Source organism: Sturnus vulgaris, chromosome 31, assembly GCF_052056855.1.
Source record: "Sturnus vulgaris isolate bStuVul1 chromosome 31, bStuVul1.hap1, whole genome shotgun sequence".
Lineage (NCBI taxonomy): Eukaryota > Metazoa > Chordata > Aves > Passeriformes > Sturnidae > Sturnus > Sturnus vulgaris.
Genome location: NC_142273.1, coordinates 3,668,111 through 3,693,030, shown reverse-complemented (window position 1 = coordinate 3,693,030; position 24,920 = coordinate 3,668,111). Strand labels below are relative to the sequence as shown.

The window sequence follows — 24,920 nt, the reverse complement described above, 5'->3', positions numbered from 1 at the left end:
GCGGCTTCTGCCCCCCAGTCCCCTCACAGGTCCCTGTCCCCCAAACGCAGGGGCACTGTTGCCCTTTGCCCCCCATTACCCAAAAACACGCGACGGCGATTTGTTTTAAAAAATATGTCTTTAATGGGGGTGCTGAGGAGAGTGATGGGAGCTGTGTGGCTCAGGGGCTGCGGGGCAGGAGCGGCCGCGGGGCCGTGGCCGGGCTCAGTCCGTGGACTCGAGCACGGACTCGCTGAGCGCCAGGTCCCAGTAGTGCTCGGCGCTGTGCTTCTTGAAATGCTCCCGCGCCATGTTCTCTGTGGGACACTGCTTGAATTTCATCTCGCCGAAGCTGCGATCCTTTGCCGTGCCCTGCGGGACAACAAGGGGTGACGTCCCACCCGAATTCCCACCCGAATTCCCGCCCGAATTCCCGCCCGAATTCCCGCCCTCCGCGCGGGAAACGCGGCTCCAGGGCACGTGGAGAATACGGGAATACAAGGAAAGTGATGAGAGTTGGATCCCACCTCAGCCCCATCCTGGTATGGAACCACCACCGTGACTCACCTCCCAAACCAGAGAGCATTTGTTTGTTTTCTTAACGGACTCCTCGTCAGACTCATCATCATCTGGAAAAACCCGGCCAATAAAATCCCATTTAGCACCCGAGGTGGAGGAGAACTCCCCCCTCTCACAGCAGCACAGCACGGCTCACCCTCTCCCTGCTCACCTTCTCCCTTCGTGTTTGACGTCTGCTCATCCCACTTTATTCGATGCAGCATGAGACGTTTGAATTTCTTCTGTGCTTTCGGGCCTGTGGAAGAATCAAGCCTCAACATTCTCAGAAAAATCTCCTAACCTGCAGCCGGCAGAGGTTCCTTTCCTCATGGAACGATCTGGGTTTTCTGACTGGATTACTGCACTCTGCAGTCATTGCTAACCCCTTTAACAATGTAATTAAGGGAGTTTTTAATTGCCTCCTCACTTCCTTGTCCTTCTCTAACCCTGCCACCAATTTCCACAGCAATTCCTGCTGGAGGCAAGCTCCAGAATGCTCAGTGGTGACCCGAGCCTGCCTCGAAGGCCTCACCTCCTTCTACCACCACCACGTTGACATCTTTGTGCAGGACCACCACGCCCGTGAGATACAGCTGCCCAGCATTCGCCTCGATTTTGAATTTTTTTGCTGGATTGCTCAAGTTTCGGACCCTATGGATAGGATGAAAAAAAAAGATGAAATATTTGTGGGAAACCAGAACTTTATCCCAGCCCTGAGAGGTCCCTCTGCCCCAACCGGGTGCAGCAGAGCTCACAGGTGAGTTCTCTCTGAACTCCCTGAGCTCACTCACCTGTACACAGCTATGTGAACTCCCTGTGAAACATCTTCCTTGAGCTTTTTCACCTTCTTGGCTTTTCGCTGCTCTGCCGTGAGCTTCCTTGCTGCGTTTGCTTCCTCATGAGCCCTGGAAACAAACAGGTACCACTGAAAAAAACCAGTCCTAAACAAAAACACCAGCACTAAATCTATCCAAAAGTGTCCCGAAATGTCACAGTACAAGTTGTCACCTACTTCTGTCTCTTGGCCATCTGTGCTCGGACGTGAGCTTCCACCTTTGTTGGGTCCTGGACAGCTTCTGTGCCCAGCACCCGCATTAAGTTGGAAATCCTCACTGCAAGGGAATGGAAGAGGTGCTGGGAGGGCTCCCGTTGGACGTGGCAATGGGAGAGGCTCCCACTGCACGCCCTTTCCCACCAGAACATTTGCACACACCTGCACCCAACTATCTGTGTGGATCTCAGATCCGTGCAATCCCACCAAGGCCGTGCTGCCATCAGCGTTCCCAACACGGCCACGCCTGGCCAGGGCCTGGCTGTCACTCACCTTTGGGCTCTGGTGGTGGCATCAGGCCCAGCCTGACCTTCTCCTGCAGCTCCTTCTGGGCTTCTCGCCGTGTCTGGCGCCGTAACTTCTTCTGTTCTTTCTTTGTTAAATACACACCCAGGGTCACCGGCGTGTCACTGTCCACTGGCAGGGAAATGAGACCATCAGGAATGTGCCCTGGAGGATCCAGGGGGACACGGGGGCCAGGGGGACACCGGCAGTGCTGCTTGAACAGCCAAACCCCCCCAAAGCAGGGCCATACCCGGGGGGTTGAGCTGGGCCGGGTGCTCCACCAGGTTCGTGATCCCGAAGTACTCGTCTTTCTTTGAGGTCGTGCCGCCTTTTCTAGAAAGGAGAAAGTTGGGCATCATGGCACGATTCCCTGCAGGAATTCCTGCACAAATCCCAACCCAGAGCTCGATGGGCTGAGGGAGACCCACAGTGACGTGGTGTTAATGTTCAGGTGTCTCCCTCAATTTCAGGGTTTGGAGGCAGGGCCCCGCATCCGTCATGAACACAACTTGTGCAGAATGCTCATGCTTGGAAACAAAACCAAACCTCCCCAACTTTGGGCTAAAATATCCCCCCAACTCCACAGCAGCTGCCTACTACAGCCCCCAGAGAAATTTGGGAGCAAACCCAGTGCCTGGATCTTGGAGATGAGAGGTGGAACTTGGTGCTCAAGCATGAAAATCTAGCCTGATTTCCCCATGTGCTTCCCAGACCCACCGGGCAGCTCCTGAATTCCTGCTGTGGCAGAACCATCAACACCTGGAAATACTCACAAATCCAGGCCGTTGGGGATGATGTAGGAGTCCCACCACTCAATCTCTGGGATTTCCCCCTCCTTCAGCTCCTTCTTAGGGGTGATCAGAGCCAACTTAGTGGAAGTGTGAATCCCAGTTTTCCTGGCAGCCTGAGAGATCTCTGCCTGCAGCTTTTCTAGTTGAGCCTGAGAATGAGAAGGAAAATGGAACAGAAGGGTCATTCCAAAACAGCAGAACCTCCGTGAAAAGCTGAACACAAATCACCTGCTGATTTACCTGGGTTTTTAAACAATCTAAAGCAGACTGCAAGAGAAACCACACAGCACGTGATGGCAAAGGGAAGCTCCCCAACCTGCCAAAACTCTGCTCTTATTCCTGAGCCTTTCAGGACCATGAAACCTTCTCAAAGGAACATCTTCCTCTAGGGACTGTATCCCTGGACTTTTTTCTCTCCCCTCCTCCCCAAGAACTTGGAGCATTTTAACATAATTCCTTTAAATCTCCACTTCCAAGTTGATCATTCAGCCAGAGACAAATCTATTCACTTGGGACCTTTCAATGTTTTGTTAAAAATGGAGATTTTGCCTCTCAACAGGTGAAGACAGCCTGACAAAACCCTTTACAAACACAAGCGCTAACTCGGGCGCACGCCATCCCAACAAAAATGGGGTTTTTAAGGAAAAGCTTCAGGTGATTTGACTGGAAAACTTCTGAATCAAAGCCACCCCATGTCCCTTCCCAGCCCAGGAGAGGAGAATCCCCTCCTACCCATGCTCTCATTAGCACGACAAGACCTCCGATACCTTTGTTCGCAACCTCTGGGCAATTTTCTCAAATTTGCCTTTTTCATGGAACTTAAAGGTGCGTTTCTGCCTCTGGGCAGGGGTTATGGAGACCCGGGGGTCAAAGTACGTGTTCGACTCCATGTCTTCTGAGGGCTTTTCCTTCAGCTGCTGTTTGAACTGCTCTCTCTTCACTGCTCGGATGTTGGCCTTGAGGGTGGGCATGCGGTGGGTCAGCTCGATCTCCTTCCCACTGGCATCCACTGTCCGGCCCTGCTCGTCCAGGATCAGAGGCGTGGGCTTGGTCTGATCCTTCAGCTCCACTTTCCTAGGGGCAGGACAACATGTGCTACATTCAAATGTGAATACAGCATTAATTCAAAGGAAATTTCAGCTTATTCCCACGGTTTCTATATTTTTACAGCTCATCTATACTGCCAGAATAGACTCCAGCCTCGTGTGCACAATTAGAGAATCTTGGCCAAGAGAGGAGGAACCTCCATTTCACCTCTTTTAATACAAAATGTGTTCCTTCAGCAGCAGTTAAAGCCATTGCTGGGGAACCAGCAGCACTGGAGAAACCTCTGGCCAACCCCTGCCCAGCACTGCAGGGTCTGGTACTCACGGCGGCGCGATGCCCATGGCGTGCAGGTTGGCCAGCCCCACCATGTTGGCATTGCCAATGAGCCCTGGCTTCAGGGCCAGCTGAGCCTGGATCCGGGCCTGCAGCTCTGCAGCTTTCCTGGCCTTCTCGATGGCATCGTTCATGAACGTGGCTGCCTGTGAGGGCTGGATCGTGTTGCCAATGGGGAGCCGTTCCGATTGGGATGAAGAAGAAATTTTGGGCTGTTGACAGAAAAAGGAGTTTTGTTCCAGACCAACACATCACAGCTGAAACAGGGGCCAGGGATGGGTGGGATTTGCCTGCAGCAGATACCTGTGGTGTGGGAGGACTGATGAAACTGAGCTGCTTTTTCCTCTCTTCAATCTGCCGGGTGGCTGCCTCCATCATCTGCTTGATCTGTGGCCAAACAGACAGCGAGTTTTCCTTTGCCACTGGGATATGATTCCTCCCTTTGGGGCACAAGTTAGGATAAACTCTATGCTGTGCTGAGACACAGCCCAGCTAGACTGACCTGGAGCTTAGTCAGCATCCCTGGGCTCTCTGATGGCGGGCCTGGAATCACTTCAGGCTCATCCTCAACCTCCTCGAACCGTGGGATGCGCCGTTTCTTGACGCCAGAGGATTCCTTGGACACCTCAGAGTCATCACCAAACACATCCTAATGTAAAGAAAGAGCAGAAAGCTGTGGTCAGAACGGAGCATTCTCCTCCCAGATCACGATTTGAGATGAAAAACCACCAGCACGTCTCAGCTCCGGCTCTCCATAACGCAGAATTCCAGGGCAGCACGTGCAGGCTGAGCCCACACCGAGCCTGGGCCCTGGTCCCCCACCAGAGAAACACCGATGACATCCATGCAAGAGTGTGAAGGACACGAGACATGGCAGGGATGAGCCTGCCTAGCAGCACCACCGCTCCCTCAGGTGCTCAGAGGGCAGGACTGGCACTGAGGAGATTTAAGGTCTCAGCGATATGGAAAGACAGAAAAAGCCTGCTCAGAGCTGATCTGATTGGGATAAACCATTTCCACGTCTTCCTCCAACTTGAGAGGGTTTGGTGAACGAATCTGCACTGTCCTACCATGCAGTCCTCCCAAAAGCAGGATGTGGCCCTGGACCCGGGGAGGGTTGGGACACCTGCAGCACTCCCTCACACTCCAGCCCAGACCACTCCAACTCAGATCCAAGGCTGGAGCCACTCCAGAGAAGCACAGCTCAGAGAGCACATGGAGCAATGACCCCGCTGATGGGCTTGCAGCAGCATCAGGTCACCACACAAAAAGCACGGTGCATTTTTCACAGAGCTCTGGTCAGGCCCAGCCCAGCAGCTGTGGCCCTTGGATTCCATCGTCAGTGCCTGGTTTGTGTATGGAAACCTGGATCTGGTCCGTGTGGTTACTGTAGTGTGTGTGTCAAGGTGTTATTTGAAAAGAAAATATACACACCGGTTGGGAGCGTTAGTTGCAATCCCTTCTTCACTACAACGGTTCATATCCTACAAGGACACTTCCTCAGCCACACAGGTACTTCTTGGAAAACCTACAAGTTCAAGAGAAAGGACTTGCCCATAGTATAAAGTGTGGAAACTTTACGTTCAGTTCCTGACCTTCCCAAGCCATGACCTACCCCAGAGTGAACCGAGGAGCGGGAAGTGACACGGCAAGCGGCCCTGGGAACCATCACTGCCCGACATCTGCAGTGCCAGGACAAATTCCTCTGCACAGCCCACACTGGGGCAGGGTCAGTCAGTCTGCAAGTGCTGCCATGACCTGACCACCTCAGAGACCGGTTTGTGTTCCTGCAGGGTCCAGACAGACCCAGAGCGCGATGGAGAAGTTCCAAGAAATGTGATTCCAGAGAGAAGAGTGAGGATTTGGCAGGAGGAACGCCCCTCTCCGTGCCAGGAGCCAAGAGAAGAAGGATCACTTTCTGCTGTTGCTGCCTAGCCCAACTTCTGGCTCAGCCAGCAGCCAGGAACAGTGCTCAGGCCAGACACTCCTGTGGCTTCACAGGGAAAGGATCCCCTACTGCACCCCCAGCCCTGCTCGGGCTGCCATCACCAGATCCCTCTGCCAGTGCCTGCTCTCCAGCCACCCCAGCGGGCTGTCACCACACTCCTGCCATCACCAAGTGATGGCACTGCCAGTGTCCCCACCTCTGCCTTGCCCCTGACCAGGCCCAGGGCAGCAGTTGGACCTCCAGCCCATCTCAACCCTCACGTTCCCCCAGCCCCAGGGACCAGCCTGGCACCCACTGCCATGGAGAGAAGAAAAGAAAAACAAGTTGCTAGTGGAAAAAGGGGAGTGGAGGCAGCTTGTCCCAACACTCCCAAAGAGATGCAGATCCTGAATGGGACTGTTCTGGCTCAATGAGGTTCAGTGCTGACTGCAAGTGTTGGGGAAACCCAGACTGCCATAAAATAGGAACCTCAGGAAGAGTGAAAGGAACATCCCTGTGAGTAGGAACAGCATGGAGAGGCCCTGTCAGACTTGGCAGAGTGATGGGAAAATGCAGTTCTACAGGATGGTGAGAAAAGTCCTCAAGAGAAGAAAGAAAGTGAAAAGAGCTTTGGATGCACAAGCCTTCCACCATGCCAGGCAAGGGAGAAACACCAGAGTAATTGAATCCCAGGTGGAATCAATCCTGTGCTATGACAGGACTTGCCAAAAACCACCTACTGTTGATTCTGTGTGGAGAAAAAGAATGAGAACCCACCAGATCATCCAGCACAGAGCCCCACATTCTGTGCTGGGACACAGGGAGCGATGGGGAGTCACTGGGAGCAACTCTTGAAAATACAAGCACAAGGAGCACTAAGGAGAAGGGAAATGGATCCCCATGGATTTGCTCCACCAGCCTAACAGAAAGCCAAAGCCAGGCTTCCACCTTGGCTTTGGGAAAGAGAACCGCAAGGTAAAGGCTCCCACACTTCATCATGGAGAGGAGTCGTTTCTCTTGAACGTTCCGAGCTGTACCTCTCTGGAAGAGGAGAGTGTGCCAGAGCACCAGTGCTGCCTCCAGGCCACCCAACCACAGGAAAAAAAAGCAATCAATAATCAATAATCACCTTTAGCTCCCGCTTCCGGTTACGGTCGCTGTTGGATTTGGAGTGCCGGGAGCTTCGTCCTTCCTCCACTGCCTCAAAGAGCTTGTCCACAAATCGCAGGGTGGAATCGTCCAGGAAAGGTTTAAGGTGGTCTAGAAAAGAAGAAAACCCTATCAGTGCAGAATTCTGAGTTTGAGGTGAGCGGGAGGATGGAGAATCCACAGATTCCTTGGAAGATGTAAGCCACTTAAAATTTGAGTGCGATTCAACTCTACAAACACAGGGAGGCCTTTGAGGCTCTGGAAGCCCCTGGGATCTGTGAATCGTTTTGTCAGGAGCTTTAAACTAAGGATTAAAGGAGTCCAGGTCTCATGCAGAAGCCAAGTAGGGCTGCAATGGGCAAAAAAAGTACCTCAGTTAAATTAACCCTTTCCAGTTCCCTGAATAAAGAATTAGTTTTTACTTAGCAGATTTTGTCGTGCATTCCAAGGCTTCCCGCTGCATCTGGTCTGATGGATTTACCCGTACTCACCTCATGGAGGCTGAGAGAATTTGCCCTGTGCCCCTGCCCGTGCACCCTGGGGAATTTTGGGCTGTTTCACCGACCCAGCCCTGGACTTACCGGCCGCTTTCTTCTTGTCCATGCCCTTCCCGACGCAGTTGAGCGCGGCGGTGACCACGGTGGGCTCCGAGAAGCCCAGCACACGTTTCACCGTTTTCTCGATCCATGGCTTCAGCTCGTCCAGCTCCCGCTTGGACAGCGACATCTCTGCCCGGGGCTGAGCGGAGCCACCCGGCTCAGAGCTGCAAGGACACACAGGACATAGAACAGGATCCCAGGGTATGGGCACCTCCACGCCTTTCTCCCTTGGGATCAGCTGGGAAATGCTCTTGGGAGAGAATTTGTGCTCCCTCGTTTTTAAACCTTGGGCTAAGATGAGCCCAGCTCCATGAGGAGGAAGGTACTGACCACAGGGATCCCAGACAGATGCACCCCAGGACTCCTGCTTCCCAAGCTAGACTGGAACGGCTGTTCTCAGGATAAACCCTCCCTGAGCTCCCCAGTGACAAAGTCCTCCGAGTCCCCCAGATCCCTCCATGGGGCTACTCCACAGTTTGGGAAGAGAGATGCACTGCAGGTGGAACATGTGGGACACGAGAACCTGCCGCTCCCACTGACTCCATGTTAGGGGCACAAACAAATCCGAGCCCCTTCCCCGACGTGCAGCCCCAAATCTGGGCTGTTTCCTGGCAATCACATCCCCTCACATCCTGCAGCACTCACAGCCTGGGCTGCGGCTGCAACTGCTTTTAACTGGCTCCGGGCCCTAATCGGATCTGGGAACCGCGGGGAAAATCTCCTTAGGGACAAGCCCGACCGCGGCACTCCCCCTCACAGGAGCCCTGTGGGGCCACGGCACCAATGCGGGGCTGTGGGGATGGACACCCGGCATGGCTGTCCTTCCTGGAACTGGGATCCTGCGGTCCAGTTATCCTTCCTGGACCCGGGAATGGGGCCCCGAGGCTCAGTCCTAACACAGAGCCCCTGATTTCAGGTCCGTGGGCAGTTCCAGGAGGTGACTGATGCTGCCTGCAAAGCCCGGGCTCCCTCCAGAGCCTGGAAACCCCCGCAGGTTATACTTTTCCTGGCAGCTTCCTTACAGACAGGTTTAAATAGAGCCCAAACCCGGACTCCGGCATTTCCCCCACGAGTTCTGACCCTGCAGAAGCTAAGACAAACAGAACTAATGAATTACGGCCCAGACGCACCAACAGCTCTGAGCACATCCGTAATAAACCACAGAACTAGTGTAATTAGAGCCGGTTCAGCCTCCACCCGACCCGAGCTCCAGTAAGAACTGCAGGGAAAGCAACAGCTTTACGGGTGTTCGCCTATAACACCGGGAGAGCAAAGCCATCGTGGGGAGCAGTTCCAGCAGCCGCAGCGCTCCGAGCGCCCGGGGGACACAACCCCGTAACCCGCATCAGGATCAATGGAAGTGCACACGAGCACCGCCCAACCGCGCCGGGGTTCCGCCGCCTTCTTCAGACAAGGACGGACGGAGTTCGGTCCCGCGGGAGACACGGGGCTCCCGCCTATCCCGGTCCCGCGCACCCCAGCGGCCCCGCAGGGCCCGGCATCCCCCGCTGCCGCGGAGCTGCGCCCGGGGCCCGGCCCGGCCCCCTGAGCGCGGCGCGCCGGGCGAGCGGCTCCGCGCGGGCCGGGCCCGGGCCCGCCTCCGCCAGCGCCTCCCTCCCTCTCGGCAGCCCGCCCGCTTTCCCCGTCCCCTCCACGCCCTCCCAGGCGGCCCCGTTTTCCTCACCGGCTCCGTTCCCTCACGCCGCTCCCGGTCCCGGCCCGGCAGCCCCTGACGGTGACGGCGCGTCGGGGCGGAAGCGGAAACGGGCGCGCGGCGCGTGCGCGGGGAGCGCCGGGAAGGAGGGCCCCGGGCGCGCGCTAGGCCCCGCCCCCGGTCCCGCCCACAGGCCCCGCCCCTTCCCTCGCGCCCTCATTAACCAAACTCAATTAACGGGCATTAGAGTGAGAGTGTCTTTATTGGGGCCGGCCCCCTTCAGCAGCCTAGCCACGGGTCCTGCCGGCTGCTCCGGGCCAGGAAGGCGATCCTGCGCGCCATCTCGGCGCTGTACACCCGCCGGCACGCCTCGAACGCGCGCCGCCGCCGCGCCCGGCACGGCTTCTCGTAGTACCGGGAGCGCCGCACGGCCTCGGCCACGCCGTCCTGCACCAGGATCCTGTGGGAAGGGAGAGAGCGGTGACAGCGGCAGGAAAGGTTCTAAGATGTGCAAGGAGGGAGGAACAACCACCCCCCGCTGCAAACTCTGGGCACAGCTCGGTCCCCACGGGGACCCTCAGCTCGTTCTCCTCGCTGTCCATCCGTGAGGAGAGTGAGGAGGGGAAGGAATTCCCCCCGAGCTTCGTTTAAGGTGGGAGCAGCGAAGGTGTGTGCTGAACACGCAGTTCAGCGATGGCACCGTCCCCTCCTCCGCTTTCCAAGGAACAGCGCTGCCCTCGCCTGGTTCTGTGCTCAGCTGTTCCTTAATTTCGCTCTACTTACATCCGCAACCGAGGGGGCGGCGGAACATGGAGCTAATGAGAAAAGCCCGGCACGTCCCTCCCGTCACCTTCTGCTCAAGAAATTCTGGTTCTGAACCCAGTATGGGAAAGAATTGGGGCCCCTCCGGGCCCAAACTCCGCCCGGCCCCGACTGCCAGCCGGGCTGTGGAGCCCTGGCCCCGCGGTTCCCCCCGATCCTCACCTGTTCAGAACGCCGTACGCCCCCTCCACGTTTCCGTTCTGCACCATCACAGTGCGGCCCACAAAGCGCAGGTGGTTCGCCATAGCAACGCTGCTGCGGGACGGGGCAGCTAGGACCGGGCGGCCCCGGGGCTCGGAGGAACCAGTCCCTCCTGTCCCCCGCCCCGGGACACGGCAAGGAATCCCGGGTACAGAAAGGGGTCGGTCTTTCCCGCAGAGCCCCAGGGGAACACGGCAGAGACCCTCCCGCCTCACGAACTATCTTGGCGGGGCGCTGCCCCTACTCCGGGCCTCCCCCCCGCCCCCGGCTGGTCCCGGTCACACCGGTCCCGGTCCTCTCCCCAACTGACCCGGTGATGCCGCAGCCGCTCCGCGCGCCCGACCGGAAGTAGCTATGGCAGAACTTCCGTTGGGAGGGACTTCCGGTGCGCCAGGGACTTCCGGCGGGGCAGAGCCGGGGCTCGAGACAGCGGGGACACGCGTGGGGTCTGTGAGGTCCCGGGCTTTCCTCTCCCGCCGGCCCTGCCCGCAGCCGGGATTGAAGGCACCGTGGGCACTCGGGGTCCCACAGCGGCGAGGACGAAGGGGCACCAAGGCCCGGAGCGGGTCTAAGCCCCCTGGGGACCGGACTCCCACAGGGACAGGAACCCACCCCCCGCCCTCCTAAGTGACAAAGGACACGACACGACACCGGGTGGCCCCGGCCGCTCCCGCGGCGTTTATTGCTTCCAGCAGGGCCGACTGTGGGACATCCCCACTCGGGGGGTCCACACTCTTCAGCCACCTACCACCGCTCTGGGGGGGGCCACACTCACCCGCAAGCACCCCACGCCACGGGGAAGGCACAAGCCCGGGAAGGCCCAGCTCCCCCCGGGCCCCGCGGGGAGGGGGCTCCGCTCTGGCCAAGGCACGCGGCCGCCCCGGGGTTGGGGCTTCTGGGGGGCTTCGGGACCCCCCTGGTCAGTCCCGCCCGCCTGCGGGTCTCACTGACCACCGGTAAAAAAAAAAACAATCAAAAAAGGCAAAAGCAAGAAATACAGACGAGATCTCCCCCCCCCGAGCCGGGGGGGGTGTCACACATCCGGCGCCGGGGGAGACTCAGGGGTCCCGGCCTGGCACTGGGGTGACCCACGCTGCTGGACCGTTCCCGCGGGGCTGGCAAGGGGCAGGTCCCCGGTGAGGTCCCCGGGCAGGCGGCGGCACCGGGGAGCCCCGGGGGGACCGGCAGGGGGGCGGCGGCGCGGGGGAGTCGTGGTGGGGTCTGGGTCCAGCGTGGGTTTGGGGGCGACGTGGGGGAACCAGAGCCGCAGCATTGCCTCCACCTGCAGAAGTGTCCCCAGGTACCGGGCACTGCGGGGAGAGAGAGCTCCTGTCACTCTCTGCGGAGGGGGACACCGGCGGGGATGTCCCTGTGCCCGCCCTCCAGGGACGTCTGGGGACACTCACCCCATTTCTGGTTTCTGCAGGACCCCAATGATCCGCTGGAGCCGGTCCATGGCCACGCTCTGTTGGAAGCTGCTCAGCCCTGGGGAGTTTGGAAATTGTGTTAATTCTCCATAGGAAAGAGGCGCCTGTGGTGGGATGGGATAGAGAGTGTGGGGGGCACCCACCTCTGTCGTAGCGGCCCCGCCGCAGCCCCTCCAGCAGCTCTGCCAGCGGCCGGATGAAACCCCGGAGCTCCCGGCACTGCGAGGAAGGGGAGAAGATGTGACTGGGCTGCACCCAGACTGGGGAGGGGGTCTCGTGCACCCCCTCGACCCCCTTATCCCCCTCAAACCCCGCTCACAGCCCTCTCAGCCCCCAAATCCTGCTCATCCCCACCCACCAGTTTCAGGCGGGGAAACTGAGGCAGACCCAAGAGAGAACCAAGCCCTCCCATCTTTGGGGGTGCCTCTTCGTTTTCTGGCAAAAACTCACCTTTTGGGCAAAGAGGCGATCGCCATCGCTGGGAGGGACATCCCCCCCCTCCCCTTTCCGCGGGCGCTTCCCCCCGCGGGGTGACGGCGGCGATTCAGGGGGTGCTCGGTCCAGCCCCCCCGGGCGCTTGCGGCTGCGCTCAGGTTTGGGGGGACTCCGGGGGGAGCTGCCAACCTCGACCTCGCTGTCAGAGGCAGGGGAGCCGCAGGAGCAGGCGCGGGCGGGGGGCTCCATGGCGGGGTTGGCTCCCCCAGGGGAGCTCCAGCAGGGTCACCGAGCCGAGGCTGTCTGGGGGAGGAGGAAAAAAAAAAAGGGGATATCGGACAAAAATGGAAGACAAGCAATTACCTTGTTCTCCCATGCGGGTGTCACCCCCACACCCCCAGTGCCACCTCACATGTCCCGGGAGAGCAGATTTGGCATCTCCTTAGAAAAGGTGGGGGCTGCAGGGACCCACCTGGCACCGGAATCCTGCACCCCGGACCATCCCCGGTGCCAGGACGCTTCCAACCCCGGCCATAGAACACTTCCCTCTCCCCCCACCCGGCAAAGCAACCTCCCCCAGCCCTGGGACACCCCGGCCCCCCCACCAGCTCCCTTCACTCCATCACCTGCCGGCCCCTCCCCAACACTGCGATCCCCCTGCAGGAGCCCCACCCGTGATGGGGACCTTCCTCCCCGCACTAGGACCGCCAGGATCACGACCAGGACCCCCCACCCCGTCACCGGGACCACTCCCGGCCTCGGTCACCCCGGATCCCACCTCCTCCCGGCTGCACCTGGTGGTGCCGATGTCCCCGTCCCAGCGCCGGTGCCCCGTTGCCGGTGTCGCTGTTCTCGTCCCTGACCCAGTGCCGGTATCACTGCTCCAGTATCACCGTCCCCGTTCCTGTCCCGATGCTGTTGTATCGCTGTCCCCGTTTCCCGTGCCGCTGTCAATGTCCCTGAGCAAGTCGCACTGTCGCCGTGCCAGTGTCCCCGTGCCGCGGTCGCTGGCCCCGGGCCGGCCCCGCTGTTCCGGTGTCTCCGGTGCCGGTGCCGGTCCCGCCCCGCCCGCGGCGGCCCCACGCGGACACGTGTGCGGCCGCACGTGCCTCAGCCCGGGCCCCGCCCCGCCCCGCTCCCATTGGCCGCTGAGCCCCGGGGGGCCCCGCCCCCTCTCTCCCATTGGCTCGTGCTGCCTCCCCGCGCTGATTGGGCGAGGGGCGGGGCTCTGGCCACGCCCCCTCGCGCGGCGATTCGGGGCACGCGGCGCCGGCAGCGCCCATTGCCGGGGAGCGGGGGGGGCCCGGGGGCGCGTTCTGCGGGGCCCCGGGCCCCACCCCCGGCGCGCTGGCACCGCCCCCGTGCCCCGAGCCAATGGGCAGCGGTACCGGCGGCGCGTCTGGGCCAGTGGGCGGGGCGGCCCCGCCCCCCGCCGTTACATAACCGGGGCGAGGCGGCGCGTGGGCCCCCACGTGGGGGCGGGGGCTGTGTGACGTCACGTTCGCGCCTGGGGAACGCCCTCGGGGCGGGGCTTCCCCCAGAGGGGCGGGGTCGGGCAACGCGTGCAGGGTCTGCCTGGGGCTCCCCCCCGAGCGCCCCCAACCCCTCCTCCTCCACCCCCTCATCGTCCCCCCAAAATTCTTTCCAGAGCCAGAGCCCCATTCGAGCTCTCCCCCCACGAGGCCCAGTGTGACCCCCAGAGCCCCCCAAGACCCCACCCCACGACCCTCCACAAGGCCCAGGACCCATCCTCAGGCCCCCCAAATCCTCAGGCCCCCCCAAACCCTCAGAGCCCTCCAGAGCCCCACAAACCTCAGCCCTATAAATCCCTAGCTCAACAAGCCCAGAGCTCGCAGCCCCAGAGCTCCTGCAAGCCCACAGCCTCATCTTCACCCTCCCCACACCTCGACACCCCGGGCATGGCCCCTCCAGCCCTCCCCGTCCCCCCGGGGGGGCCCGTCCCCCTGGGTGGGTATTTAGGACCGGGCCGGTGGCACCCGGCCCCCCTTGCCCCCCGCCATGCTGAGCGTGCTGCTGCTCCTGGGGGGCCTGGCCCCCGCCCTGCCCGCTGGTGAGTCCCCCCGATGTGCCCCGGCAGATCTCGCTTTGGGGTGCAGCCCCAGCCCCCCTCAGGTGCCCCCATGTCGGGCCAGGGGGGCTCAGCTGACCCCCAACCCCAATGCCTCCACTCTTCCCAGCAGGTCCCCACTGGACATACGAGGGTGAGTGGGGCCCCTGCCAGGGAGCCCCCATTTATCCCCACCCCCGAAACCACCCCCTACACCCCCTGAGCCGAGAGGCTCACATGGGTCTCCCCAGAAGGTAGAGAGGAGGATGGGTGACAGCTCCCCCTTGATCCTGGACATCTGGGTCCCCCAAATGGGAAGAAGATGGGTGGGTGACAGACCCCCCGCTCCCCCGTAGACACCTGGGTCTCCCCAAATGGGCACCCACCTGGGTCCCCGGAGACAGGCGGGGGTGAATGGGTGCAGCCCCCATTTTCCCCCTCCTGCCCCCCTTTGCCCCCCTCGCTCCAATGGTCCCTTTGTGCTCCTTTACATAAGGCTCCTGCTGCCAAATCTAATTAGGATCCAGCCTTGGCCAAATCCCGTTAAGCCCCATCCTGCCGGGCCCAGGGGACCCATGGGTGCCCCCCCGGCCCTGCAGGCTCGGCTTTGTCCCCGCTCCCCCGGCCGGAAAAAATGTCCCCAGCAGATTAACGAGGCCCTTGGGAATGTCACCCGTGTCCTGCTTTGGGGGGCACCGCGGGCGTTTTGGGTCACGGGGCCCTGCTGAGTGAAGCAGCAACTGGGGTGAGGTGGGGGGGTCCCACCTGGACTCTGGTCCCCCCCCAGGTCCCCACGGGCAGCAGCACTGGCACGAGGGACACCCGGAGTGCGGGGGCCGGGCACAGTCACCCATCGACATTGGCACGGCGTGGGCACAGCCGGACCTGTCCCTGCCGCCGCTGCAGCCCGAGGGCTACGAGCACCCCGAGAGCGCCCGGCTGACCCTCGCCAACAACGGCCACACCGGTGAGCGCCGGGGGGACAACCGGGGAGTCCCGGTGTCCCAGCTCTGCTGACCTCCTGTCCCACAGCCGTGCTGGCCCTGCCACCGTCGCTGCGGCTCCGGGGGCTGCCTCACACCTTCACTGCCGTACAGCTCCACTTCCACTGGGGCCGGCCCGGCCACGCCGCCGGCGCTGAGCACCTGCTGGACGGGCACCGCGCCCCCGCCGAGGTACCGGGGGACACTGGGGGCTGCCCTGGGAACAGCTCCAAAAATGGGTGTGGGGGCGGGAAATGGATGAGGAATGAGGTGGGGAACAGGTCTGGGGTCAGGAAATGGCATGGGAATTGTGTGGGAAATGATTGTGGGAAGGGGTGTCAGCGTGGGAAACAGCATGGGAACAGTGTGGAAAATGGGTTTGCATTGCAGGAATTTGCTGCAGGGAATGGAAAAGGGGTCCTGGTGAGGGAAATGGGTCCAGAGATATTAATTAAGTGCAGGGAGGGGATGGGGTGCAGAAGAAGAAAAGGGTGGGAAACGGGAGCGGCGGCAGATCCGGGCACTGCAGGAGATGCTGGGCTGGGAGCCGGGGCAGGGGTTGGGGGTGGCAGGGCCGGGGGCTCAGGGGGTCCCTGCTGTGCCGCAGATGCATGTGGTGCACTTTGACGCCGAGCGTTTCACCGACGCCAGCGCGGCGCAGCAGCACCCCGGCGGGCTGGCCGTGCTCGGCGTCCTCCTGGAGGTACGGACCCCACACCCACGCCCCCCACACACCCACCCACGCTTCCCAGCCCCTCACTGACCCCCACTCACTCCCCCAGGTGGGAGATGACCCCCACCCCGCCTATGACAACATCCTGAGGCATCTCGGCAGCATCCGCTACGCAGGTGAGGAGAGGGAGGGGGAAACCGCAAATCCCCCTCCCAGCACCCCCAACTGCTCCCCCCCACAGGGCAGACAGTGGCCATCCCCAGCTTCAGCATCCGGGACCTGCTGCCCGTGCACCTCGAACGCTACTACCGGTACAACGGGTCCCTGACCACCCCACCCTGCTTCCAGAGCGTCCTCTGGACCCTCTTCCCGCAGCCCGTCCGTATCAGCCGGGCCCAGGTAGGACCCGCTCGGGGAGGAGGGCCCGCGTTTGGTGAACACAACCCCAGTGCTCCCTCCTTCCCCTTCCAGCTGGAGCAGCTCCAGGGAAGCCTTTACTCCACGGAGGAGGCCGAGCCGGAGGAGCCCCAGCTCCTGGTGGACAATTTCCGAGCCCCGCAGGAGCTGAACCAGCGCCTGGTGCTCTCGTCCTTCCCCAGGGGTGAGCGAGGGGTGGGAAGGGCCCCCTGCACCCCTCCCTCAATGGCTCCTGGAGCCCCAGCTGGGCACTGTGTGCTGGCCCTGACCCCGGCCTTTCCCTTGCAGAGCCAGAAGGATATTCCACAGGTAGGGCCAGGCTGGGAGGCTGGGCTGGGGGGGTCGCTCCTGGACCCCCCTGACCCCACCCCCGCCGCCGTCACACAGGTGAGATCATCGCCATCATCTTCGGCGCAGTCGCCGGCTGTGTCGGCCTCTTCCTCGCCGCCTACTTTGGGGCCAAACGGATGCGGTGAGACCCCCCCACCCCCTCCGAGGGACCCCCACTGCAGGGGGCCCCGAGCTCCATGGAGAGACCCCCTCCCCACCCTGGTTTCTGCCCCAGCAGTGCGAGGCGGGCGCAGGCACAGGACGTCGTGTTCAAGGCCTCCTCCCGCCGCTCCCCCATGGACACCGGGCACTCCCGCTGACCCCAGGCTGGGCTGGCAGGGGTCCACACCGCCCCCAGCCCCCCTGCCCACAGCCCCACTGCAAATAAAGGCCTTTCCCCCTCCTGGTGGCTCTTTGTGGGGAGGGAACGGAGGCCTTTGAGGGGCTTTGGGGCTGAATCCCCTCACTCCCAAAAAACCAGGACTCCCCGGGTGTCCCCCAGGACCGGAGCAGAGAACAATGGGGGGAGTGACCCCTCTACCCCCTCCCCTTCACCCCAGTAGCCACAGCGTCTTGTGCTCTTGTAAAAGGGCTTTACTCTTAATAAAATAAATAATTTACCCCCAGCTGCACCTCCAACCCCTCTGGGGTGAACAGGGGTGAGAAGGGCAGAGCATCCCAGTCCCGGTGCCCCCCATCCCCAGAGCATCACCCCCAGCACCAGTGGCTGCACCGGGGGTAGGGACCCCCCCAAAGTGACAAACTCGAGGGAATGGGGGGGTCCTGTCCTGAGTTCCCCAGGCCTGGACTTCAGCCACTGGCCCCTCAGTGGCCTGCTGGCCTCCCAGACTCGCCACTGGGCCCTCGGCCAGCACCACAACGCGCAGCGGCACAGCGCCCCCTGCCGGCCCGGAGGACCCCGTCATGGGGGGGGTAGGACCAGTCCGGAACTGGGGACAGGGGACACTCGGGACAGTGGCTGCACTGGGGGACACCGTGGGGACACCTGACACAGCTTGTGCCCAGAACCACCCATCTGCAGGGTCACCTGTCTGGAGGGTCACCTGTCCCCAGGATCTCTTCTCTTCTCTTCTCTTCTCTTCTCTTCTCTTCTCTTCTCTTCTCTTCTCTTCTCTTCTCTTCTCTTCTCTTCTCTTCTCTTCTCTTCTCTTCTCTTCTCTTCTCTTCTCTTCTCTTCTCTTCTCTTCTCTTCTCTCTTTCCTTTTCTATTTTCAAGGAATTCCTCTTTAAACCGGCATTTTATTCTCTATTCCAAACCACTCACAGCTTCCCATGCTGATTCTGTCCCCTACCCCTCTGCTGCTGCTGTTTACAGAGGAGCTGGGAAAAGCAGGAAAACTTTATTTAGTCTAAGAAATTCCATCAGCCAGCAAGAACAGCTTGGACGGCTCCAAATCCCCTCCCTCTAGATTCCCATGGGATGGGCAGCTCGTTCCACCTCCCGCAAGGAGTGCTGGGCACTGGTGCCACGAGGGCTTGGATTTTTCATCCAACTTCATGTCTCCTGCAAGGAAAACTCCAAACAATGTCCCCTCCAGCCTCTTCCGCAGGAATCCTGCGAATGCCATCTCCTGGGCACGAGGCATTGTTCAGGGAAGAACCGGAGTTACCGACTGCGTTGTATAAATTTCCCCTCGTTTTGCTTCCGCCTATTAAAGCTGGGAAATGACACAACGCACACCGCTGACTTCAGCACCTTCCTCCTTGGACTGAACCCCCCGACACATTCTGGATGCCCAAAGCATCCCTGGGATGCAGCCCCCTCAGCATGGCAAGAACCAGGAGCTTCTTTCTTCCTTCCTTCCTTCCTTTTTTCTCATTTTCCTTCCTTTTTCCCTCTGCTTTGGTTCACGTGTTGAGTTTTCCCTTAGGAAAGGTGTCCCTCATTTCCTGCTCTGTTGTTGTGGCAAATTTTACTGTTGCATTTTGGCAAAAAAAAAAAACCCTTTAATAATTAGAAAATAAAGACATAAAAGTAGGAAGAATAAAATAGGAATTTGGGGAATAGGAAACAAGGTTTTGGGAAAAGTCCTTGGTCTGCCTCCTTTCTGTGGCTGCAATGGGTTTGCTCCGTGTTGCCAGATGTGAAGAATCAGTAAGAAAAAAGGTAAAAAGAAAAAAAAACAAAAGCCAACCAACCAACCAAAACAAAAAAAACCAGAATAAAAATAGAGCAGTTTCCTTTTCCATTCAGAAATACAATTTGAGATCTGCACCTGGGATGCAGGATGCTGCTGGGATGTTCCAGCTGGTCCCAGCCAGGGAAGAGCAGCTATTTTCTTCTTTTACCACCTAATGGCATATTTTACCTAGGTCTCTCAGTGGATTCTCCAAGTCTACCCAATTTTTGCAAGTCTTACTCCATCACATCCAGTTCTGAAGGGTCATTCCCAGCCCCGAGCCAGCAAATCCCACTGAATTCTGGCTCTCAGTTCCCTCGCCAAGGGTTTGTCCATTCAACCCCATCCACTCATCTGATAAGCCATAACCATCCTCAGGGACCTTCCTCGCCCCTTCCCTCCCCATTCCTTTAATCCCAGAATATTTTAACCCTTCTGTGCTCTCTCAGAGCCTCCTGGCTGAGCCGGTGGCTCCAGCCCTGCTGGGATTCTTCACAAGTTCAGATTTCTGCTTGGGTTGGGATTTTTGAGTTTCGATGTTATTTTTGTGGAGGAGGGAGAGGAGGACCATGTGGAGAGGAGGATTTGAAGATATTCACTTCCTGCTCGGCATTCCTGGGCACTTAACCCTTTGCCTAACATCTCCCTACAGATGGGGGAAGCTCCTTCGGTAAAGCACAGAGAATCCCAGGGAGGCTGGGAATCGGCTTTGGGATCCACTGGAAAAATTCTTCATTTGGGTCCATTCTTGGTAGGGAAAAAGTCTGCTTTGTGGAGATTTTGGTTTAAAATTGATTAGAATCCTTAAAATCTACAGAAATCTTCGGTTTAACATCAACAGGAGATGAGATGAGCTTTGAGGCCACTCCAAACCCCTTCCATGATTCCATGGCCCTGCACCCCAAAACAGAGCTCCTCCTGTACTATGCAAGACTCCTCTCGCTATTTCCTGGTTTTCTAACCTCCGTGTTCAAGAGTCACCGAAACACTAATTTTACACTACCAGATTCACTTCTGTCTCCTTTGCTTCCCCTTTTCCTTCCCATCTGGATGCCGCCAGCTCATTGCAGCAGCTCTGCTATTGCCTTCTCCCCAGGATGGTTTTACCCACTATAAAATAAAATAAAATAAAATAAATGCATGACCGTTCATGTTTCTTCCTCCTGATAAATAAACTGAGGCACGGGAAGGGGAAATGAAGCCAAGATTAAAAAAAATCCCCCAAGATTTTACGGGAAGTCGGGACTGACCCTGGCTCCCAGTCAGCATCTCTGCCTTCTCTCCCAGAAGAATTTGCTATTTATAGCTCTGCTTTGCTCCGTAATCAAAACCATCCCCCCTCCATATGAGAACTCATCCATCGGCATTAACTCTCCCGGGGGAAAACTTCCCAAAATTTGCAATTCAGCCATCCGAAACGCCCCTGCAACGGGAAACTCTTGCACCGCCGGGGCGGCGGCGCGGGCAGCGCTCAGTGCGCGCTCCGCCCGACACCTCTGCAGTCCCGGCCACAAACCCGGGTTCCCTCCCGCGCTGCAGAGGAGCCTGCTCGGCTCAACGCCCCCCGAGTCATTTCCTGCCTCCGCGGGGACGGCTCGGGAAGGTCCCGCGGAGCAGGAGCGGAGCCGACACCCAACGGGGAACGATGAACTTCTGCTTCGCGGTGCTCCTGGTCCTTCACTCCTTGCCGGGTAAATACATCCTCCGGGATTTCCACGGTTTTCTAAGGGAGATTTGATTTTTAGCTCGCTGCTTTGGTTATTCCCACACTCCTGGGATGCCGCGGGGAAGTTGGGGTGGTCTGGAGACTGAAAGATCTTGGGGGGATTTCCTTGGAGAAAAGGGGCTGCAGGGGAAAAAAAACTACCGGGAGTACACGATGTAAATTACTGAAAGTTCCATAAAGCCTGTGCTTGGAGAACAGTGGGATAGTGAATGTTTCCCGCATTGTGTTCAAATAATTTGCGAATACCAGCTGGGAGCTATTAGGAGACACAGAGAAAAAAAAAAAAAAAAATCAGCAGGATTTCCTGAGAGTTAAGTGGGCAGTTTGAGATGGGGAAGAGTGAAATCAGGGTACTGAGGGAGGACAACCCCAACCAGCTGCTTAAGATGAGCGTGACATTGTCCCATCTCTGGGAAGGTGGGATACGCAGCACACCGGCTGAGGGGGACTGGAAACTGCAGCTCTGCCGTGCCAAGAGCCTCCCTCTTCCTCTTTCTCTTCCTTCTCCTTATCTTCACCGAACGAATGGATCCAAACATGAAATATCAGGCCAGGGGATTCCCAGCTGGAACCTATTTTCGATATACGGTCGCCCTGTTATTCTCAGTGAGACTTTCTGGGAAAGCTCCGTGCACAGGATAATGTGCTCCAGAGCCAGAGCTCAGCGCTGCTGAAGCGTTGTCCAAGGATGAGCGTGGGAAGGAGCGGGGGTGCGGGGCAGGACCCAATTTCAATTCAAATTTCCTCGAAAGTTCAGGATGGATGCGGGACAGGTCGAGGACTTTGACACCGTGAGGCTGCGCTGTGTCCCTCCTGCAGAGCCCCAGTCCCACCCGGCAATCTTCAGCCTCAGTCACTGTTTTCAGAGAATTCCAGGACCTGGGTCTCTCCCCCAGGCTGCTGAGAAAGTCAGGGTTGTGAGAGGAAGAAGTAGGAGGGTTTGGAGAGGGACCCGGAGTTCCAGCTGGCCCTGGGCATGACTGACAGCATCATTCCAGCTATTAATGGTGTAACTTAAAATTACAATATTATAGTTATCTTATTTATGACTATAAATGAGTATCAAACTATTAAAAATATCTTATTCCAGATCTTCCATTCTTAGTGTATGAACCTGTGAGTACTAAAACATTAACGTTTCCAATTAATTTGCTTTTAAAAATCCATCCCAAAATACAAGAACATTATGTTTGGAATAGGGAATGAGCCACTATCTCCAACTGTGACAATGTCACATGGGTCAGAATTTATTTATAGTGGCTCAGCCCTAAGGAAACATGAAGGTCCCTTCTGAGTCCTTGGCAGCTCCACAGCTCTGGAGCAGCTGGATCCTGGATGCTCATCCCAGGGGAGATCCAGCCTGGCTCTGGGAGGAGAGGCTCCATCCCCACCACTGCACCTCTCACTTCTGCCACATCCACACCCAAAAACGAAGCAAAACCCCAGCTCTGGTCTGACCTTCCACACCTTTAGTTGGGATCTAATTACGGGTCAGTTAAAAATCCATCAGTCCCACAGGAAACGGGTTTAGCCCAAAGCACCAATAAATCGATGGAACTTCACATGACCCCACACCCACGGCTCTGCGTGAGGATCCACACGTTGTTCCTTTGCTTGCAGGGAAGGCGGAGCTCGAAGATGACTTGGAGGAGATCGCACAGGATTTGTACGACTACATGGCTCATTTAAGTGAGAAACGCCTTTTTTTTAAAACATTTTTACCATTTTCCACAAGCCACAGGAGCGAGTCGGGATAACCGGGGCTGGGAAGGGATTTATCCGAGTTGTCCAAATTAATTTGAGTTACACTGGTTGCTCAGTGTGAAAAAGCATGGGGGACATGTCCTGGACAGGTGTCCCCAACCCCCATAGTGCCACCTCACCTGGAGCTGTTTCCATTCCAGGCAATTACTATTATTCCACAGAAGATTATTACTACGATAACATCACTGCAACCCCTGCCACGTACATGTACGAGTTGGATTCAAATGAGGTGAGTTGTTTTTCTCCTGCTATTCCCTTAAAAAACAGGTTTTCCTCACCCAAATCTCTGCCACAAGTTAAAAAATAATTAAAACTGCTGATTTTTAGACCACAGAATAAGACAAGTGAGTTTGAGTAGAGTGTCCATGAACAGCCAATCATTCAATGGTATGAGTCGGGATTTCTTTTTCCAGCTTGCTCAGAAACAGTGGGAAATTCCTTGTTTTCCCAATTAAATACTATCAAAGCCATCCCAAGGAGAGATCTCTCTGCATAGGAGTTAATCCTCTGCTGTGACATACCAGGTTATTTCTTTTTCTCCACATCCAGACAAGCACTTTCGGAGACATTGATTGGGAGAAGTTTTTTTCAGCAGAGCATTCCACCACCGAGGTTTCTAGATTACCAGATACAAATGCTGCAGGGGATTCCAGGGATGCTGAGGACAGTAAGGTGGGTGCTTGTCAGCTCAGGAGCTCTGCTGCAGGCTTTTAGCAAAATAAAATGTGACTTTCTGATTTATTTTCTTTGACTAACCAGGCTTCCCAGGAATCATTTGGATCGCCCCTGCAAGGCCACCTCACCCTCATCATCCTCCTCAGCTTCCTGGGTCTCCTGCTATGACCGTCAGACTCCTCCTCCAAAGGTACTCTGAGATTTCAACACTCTCTCAAAATGTGTCCTTTAACCCAGGGAAACCCAATTCTTTCTGAAGCAGCAAATTTCCAAAACAATGGAAAGATAACAAACCCTTCCAGGCATCCAGCTGCGATGCCAGGGAACTCACCAGCAGCTCTGATTGACACTGATGGCCGGGAAAGGCTTTCCAGGGCATTTTCCTGCTCGCATTTGGTGGGACCTTCACGGGTGTGAGCAACCAGGCACCTCCCACTGCTCATCCACCCAAATACCCTGTTCCATAAAACCCTGGAATGGTTTGGGTTGGGATGAACCTCACGGACCAGCTGGTTCCACCCTCCTGCCCTGGTTCCTCCAAAATTCCATCCCACCTGGCCAACCTTTTCCCCCAGCTGGAGCTCTCCAACATCCCAGGAATACACCGACCCCGTTCTGCCACACTCTGGAACCTGCTCACCTTTTTCCCTCGTTGCAGCCACAGTGGCTGAGATGGTGACCAGGACATTGTCATGTTGACAGTGACATGCTCTCCAGAGGCGTTGTCTCTGCTCCTGAACCGCTGAGACTTTGTGTCTGAAGGTTTTGATGGAGGGACGGTGCTGCCCTGGAGAGCTTGGCAGCGCTTCAGTCCTTTCCTGTTTCCTCAGATTCCGCTGTAAATAAAAACCTCTGCCAATAAAAATCCCCAGCACGCAGTCTCTCATGGTAAATAATCTGTAACCACCACCAGAAATGGAGTAACTAATGTAAACAACTCGTGTAGTGCTTGTCCCATCAGAAAGATTTTCTCGAGCCTCTAAACCCAGCCTGGAGCTTCCAACTTTGTTTCTTCCAGAACTGCTCTTCACACCATTTATTTTACAGAAACACCCACAGTATCTGGATGTGATGAGAAGCTGGACCAGAAAACCTCCCACCACCCCAACCCCTCCACGGACAGCAAAACTGTTGCAGAAATGAGTGGTTTTGGTCAAGAAATCAGAGTTAAATTCCATTTTTTGGGGGAAAAAGTGCAATCCCACACTCGGTGCCTATGTTGCTTTTCCTTGGGAGAGTTATCAGGAAGGAGGCATGGAAAACTGGTGTACCCAGGTGACCCAACAGGACAAAAGAGGATGAGTCAAGCCAAGGGATGTTGAGTCAGGCCAACAGGAGATTCATGGTGGTCACAATTCCCAGAGCCCTTGGCTCCCTCCAGACACCTCCCAGGCGCCAGGAGCAGGTACGACCCCTGCCACCCACCTCCTCTGCACCCATGGAGCCTGTCCCACCATTCCCAGGTTATCCAGACCACCAGCCTTGGAAAGAAGACTTTTGTTTCCTACCGAAGCTAAAAGGCTTGAAACGGGTTCAGAAGCGGCCGGAGGAGCGAGACCGGATGTGCTGCCTGGCAGTGCCACCTCCTGGCTCTACGCTGTCATAAAGCTGGATTGAAAAAAGCCAAGAACGCCCCAGAAAATTATTCAAGATCACGCAGCGGTGAGATTTCCAACCCTGGAGTGGAGTAAAAAGCAATTAAAGGAAAATAAAAGATGTGGATGAAGGTTATGAGTTTATTTCTAAAAACCATCCCTCTGATGCAGGCACAGAAAATAAACCAGTTTGTTGTAACCTGGCCTAACTATAAATCAAATTGCTCTCTTCCAGAGCAAATCCTCCAGTTACAAACCTTCCTGACCAAATCCTCACCTTCCAGCAGTAT

At 57.5% G+C, this 24,920-nt stretch overlaps 5 protein-coding genes and 1 long non-coding RNA gene across 10 annotated transcripts; 2 read left to right on the top strand and 4 right to left on the bottom strand.

Moving 5' to 3' along the window:
* Positions 1-99: 99 nt before the first annotated feature.
* Positions 100-9,513, bottom strand: PRPF3 (pre-mRNA processing factor 3). Its single transcript, XM_014891315.2, has 16 exons — positions 9,404-9,513; positions 7,702-7,883; positions 7,101-7,231; positions 4,547-4,693; positions 4,348-4,431; positions 4,036-4,256; positions 3,432-3,738; positions 2,647-2,813; positions 2,124-2,206; positions 1,862-2,005; positions 1,550-1,649; positions 1,329-1,442; positions 1,070-1,188; positions 710-793; positions 547-608; positions 100-351 (listed from the first exon to the last, which is right to left on the bottom strand). Exons 2-16 carry the CDS (start codon positions 7,844-7,846, stop codon positions 205-207), a joined length of 2,055 nt encoding a protein of 684 aa, XP_014746801.1. The 5' UTR covers positions 7,847-7,883; positions 9,404-9,513; the 3' UTR covers positions 100-204.
* A 103-nt stretch (positions 9,514-9,616) lies between these two features.
* On the bottom strand, positions 9,617-10,760 carry MRPS21 (mitochondrial ribosomal protein S21). Of its 2 annotated transcripts, none has more exons than XM_014891319.2 (3): positions 10,707-10,760; positions 10,358-10,450; positions 9,617-9,833 (listed from the first exon to the last, which is right to left on the bottom strand). In XM_014891319.2, exons 2-3 carry the CDS (start codon positions 10,438-10,440, stop codon positions 9,653-9,655), a joined length of 264 nt encoding a protein of 87 aa, XP_014746805.1. In that variant the 5' UTR covers positions 10,441-10,450; positions 10,707-10,760; the 3' UTR covers positions 9,617-9,652. The 2 variants fall into 2 exon arrangements, with proteins under 2 accessions (XP_014746805.1, XP_014746804.1); XM_014891318.2 differs by having other exon boundaries at positions 10,358-10,447; positions 10,707-10,758.
* A 154-nt stretch (positions 10,761-10,914) lies between these two features.
* On the bottom strand, positions 10,915-13,384 carry CIART (circadian associated repressor of transcription). Of its 2 annotated transcripts, none has more exons than XM_088180970.1 (5): positions 13,053-13,384; positions 12,274-12,561; positions 11,967-12,042; positions 11,803-11,881; positions 10,915-11,706 (listed from the first exon to the last, which is right to left on the bottom strand). In XM_088180970.1, the coding sequence occupies exons 2-5, from the start codon at positions 12,505-12,507 to the stop codon at positions 11,430-11,432; spliced, it is 666 nt and encodes a 221-aa protein (XP_088037096.1). In that variant the 5' UTR covers positions 12,508-12,561; positions 13,053-13,384; the 3' UTR covers positions 10,915-11,429. The 2 variants fall into 2 exon arrangements, with proteins under 2 accessions (XP_088037096.1, XP_088037095.1); XM_088180969.1 differs by having other exon boundaries at positions 10,952-11,706; positions 13,037-13,382.
* An 893-nt stretch (positions 13,385-14,277) lies between these two features.
* On the top strand, positions 14,278-16,901 carry CA14 (carbonic anhydrase 14). Its single transcript, XM_088154683.1, has 10 exons — positions 14,278-14,329; positions 14,460-14,480; positions 15,114-15,293; positions 15,359-15,501; positions 15,917-16,012; positions 16,092-16,158; positions 16,224-16,381; positions 16,454-16,583; positions 16,688-16,708; positions 16,787-16,901. Exons 1-10 carry the CDS (start codon positions 14,278-14,280, stop codon positions 16,873-16,875), a joined length of 957 nt encoding a protein of 318 aa, XP_088010809.1. The 3' UTR covers positions 16,876-16,901.
* Positions 16,833-24,686, bottom strand: LOC148220770 (uncharacterized). Of its 3 annotated transcripts, none has more exons than XR_015798629.1 (4): positions 24,544-24,686; positions 23,676-23,871; positions 17,794-23,018; positions 16,833-16,847 (listed from the first exon to the last, which is right to left on the bottom strand). It is a non-coding gene; the product is annotated as an uncharacterized LOC148220770 (long non-coding RNA). The 3 variants fall into 3 exon arrangements; XR_015798630.1 differs by having other exon boundaries at positions 16,836-16,850; XR_015798631.1 differs by lacking the exon at positions 16,833-16,847 and having other exon boundaries at positions 18,072-21,576; positions 22,882-23,018.
* On the top strand, positions 20,203-24,761 carry LOC148220769 (uncharacterized). The gene is made up of 6 exons (XM_088154682.1): positions 20,203-20,561; positions 22,217-22,285; positions 22,501-22,589; positions 22,910-23,032; positions 23,120-23,225; positions 24,083-24,761. Exons 1-5 carry the CDS (start codon positions 20,216-20,218, stop codon positions 23,201-23,203), a joined length of 711 nt encoding a protein of 236 aa, XP_088010808.1. The 5' UTR covers positions 20,203-20,215; the 3' UTR covers positions 23,204-23,225; positions 24,083-24,761.
* Positions 24,762-24,920: the final 159 nt, after the last annotated feature.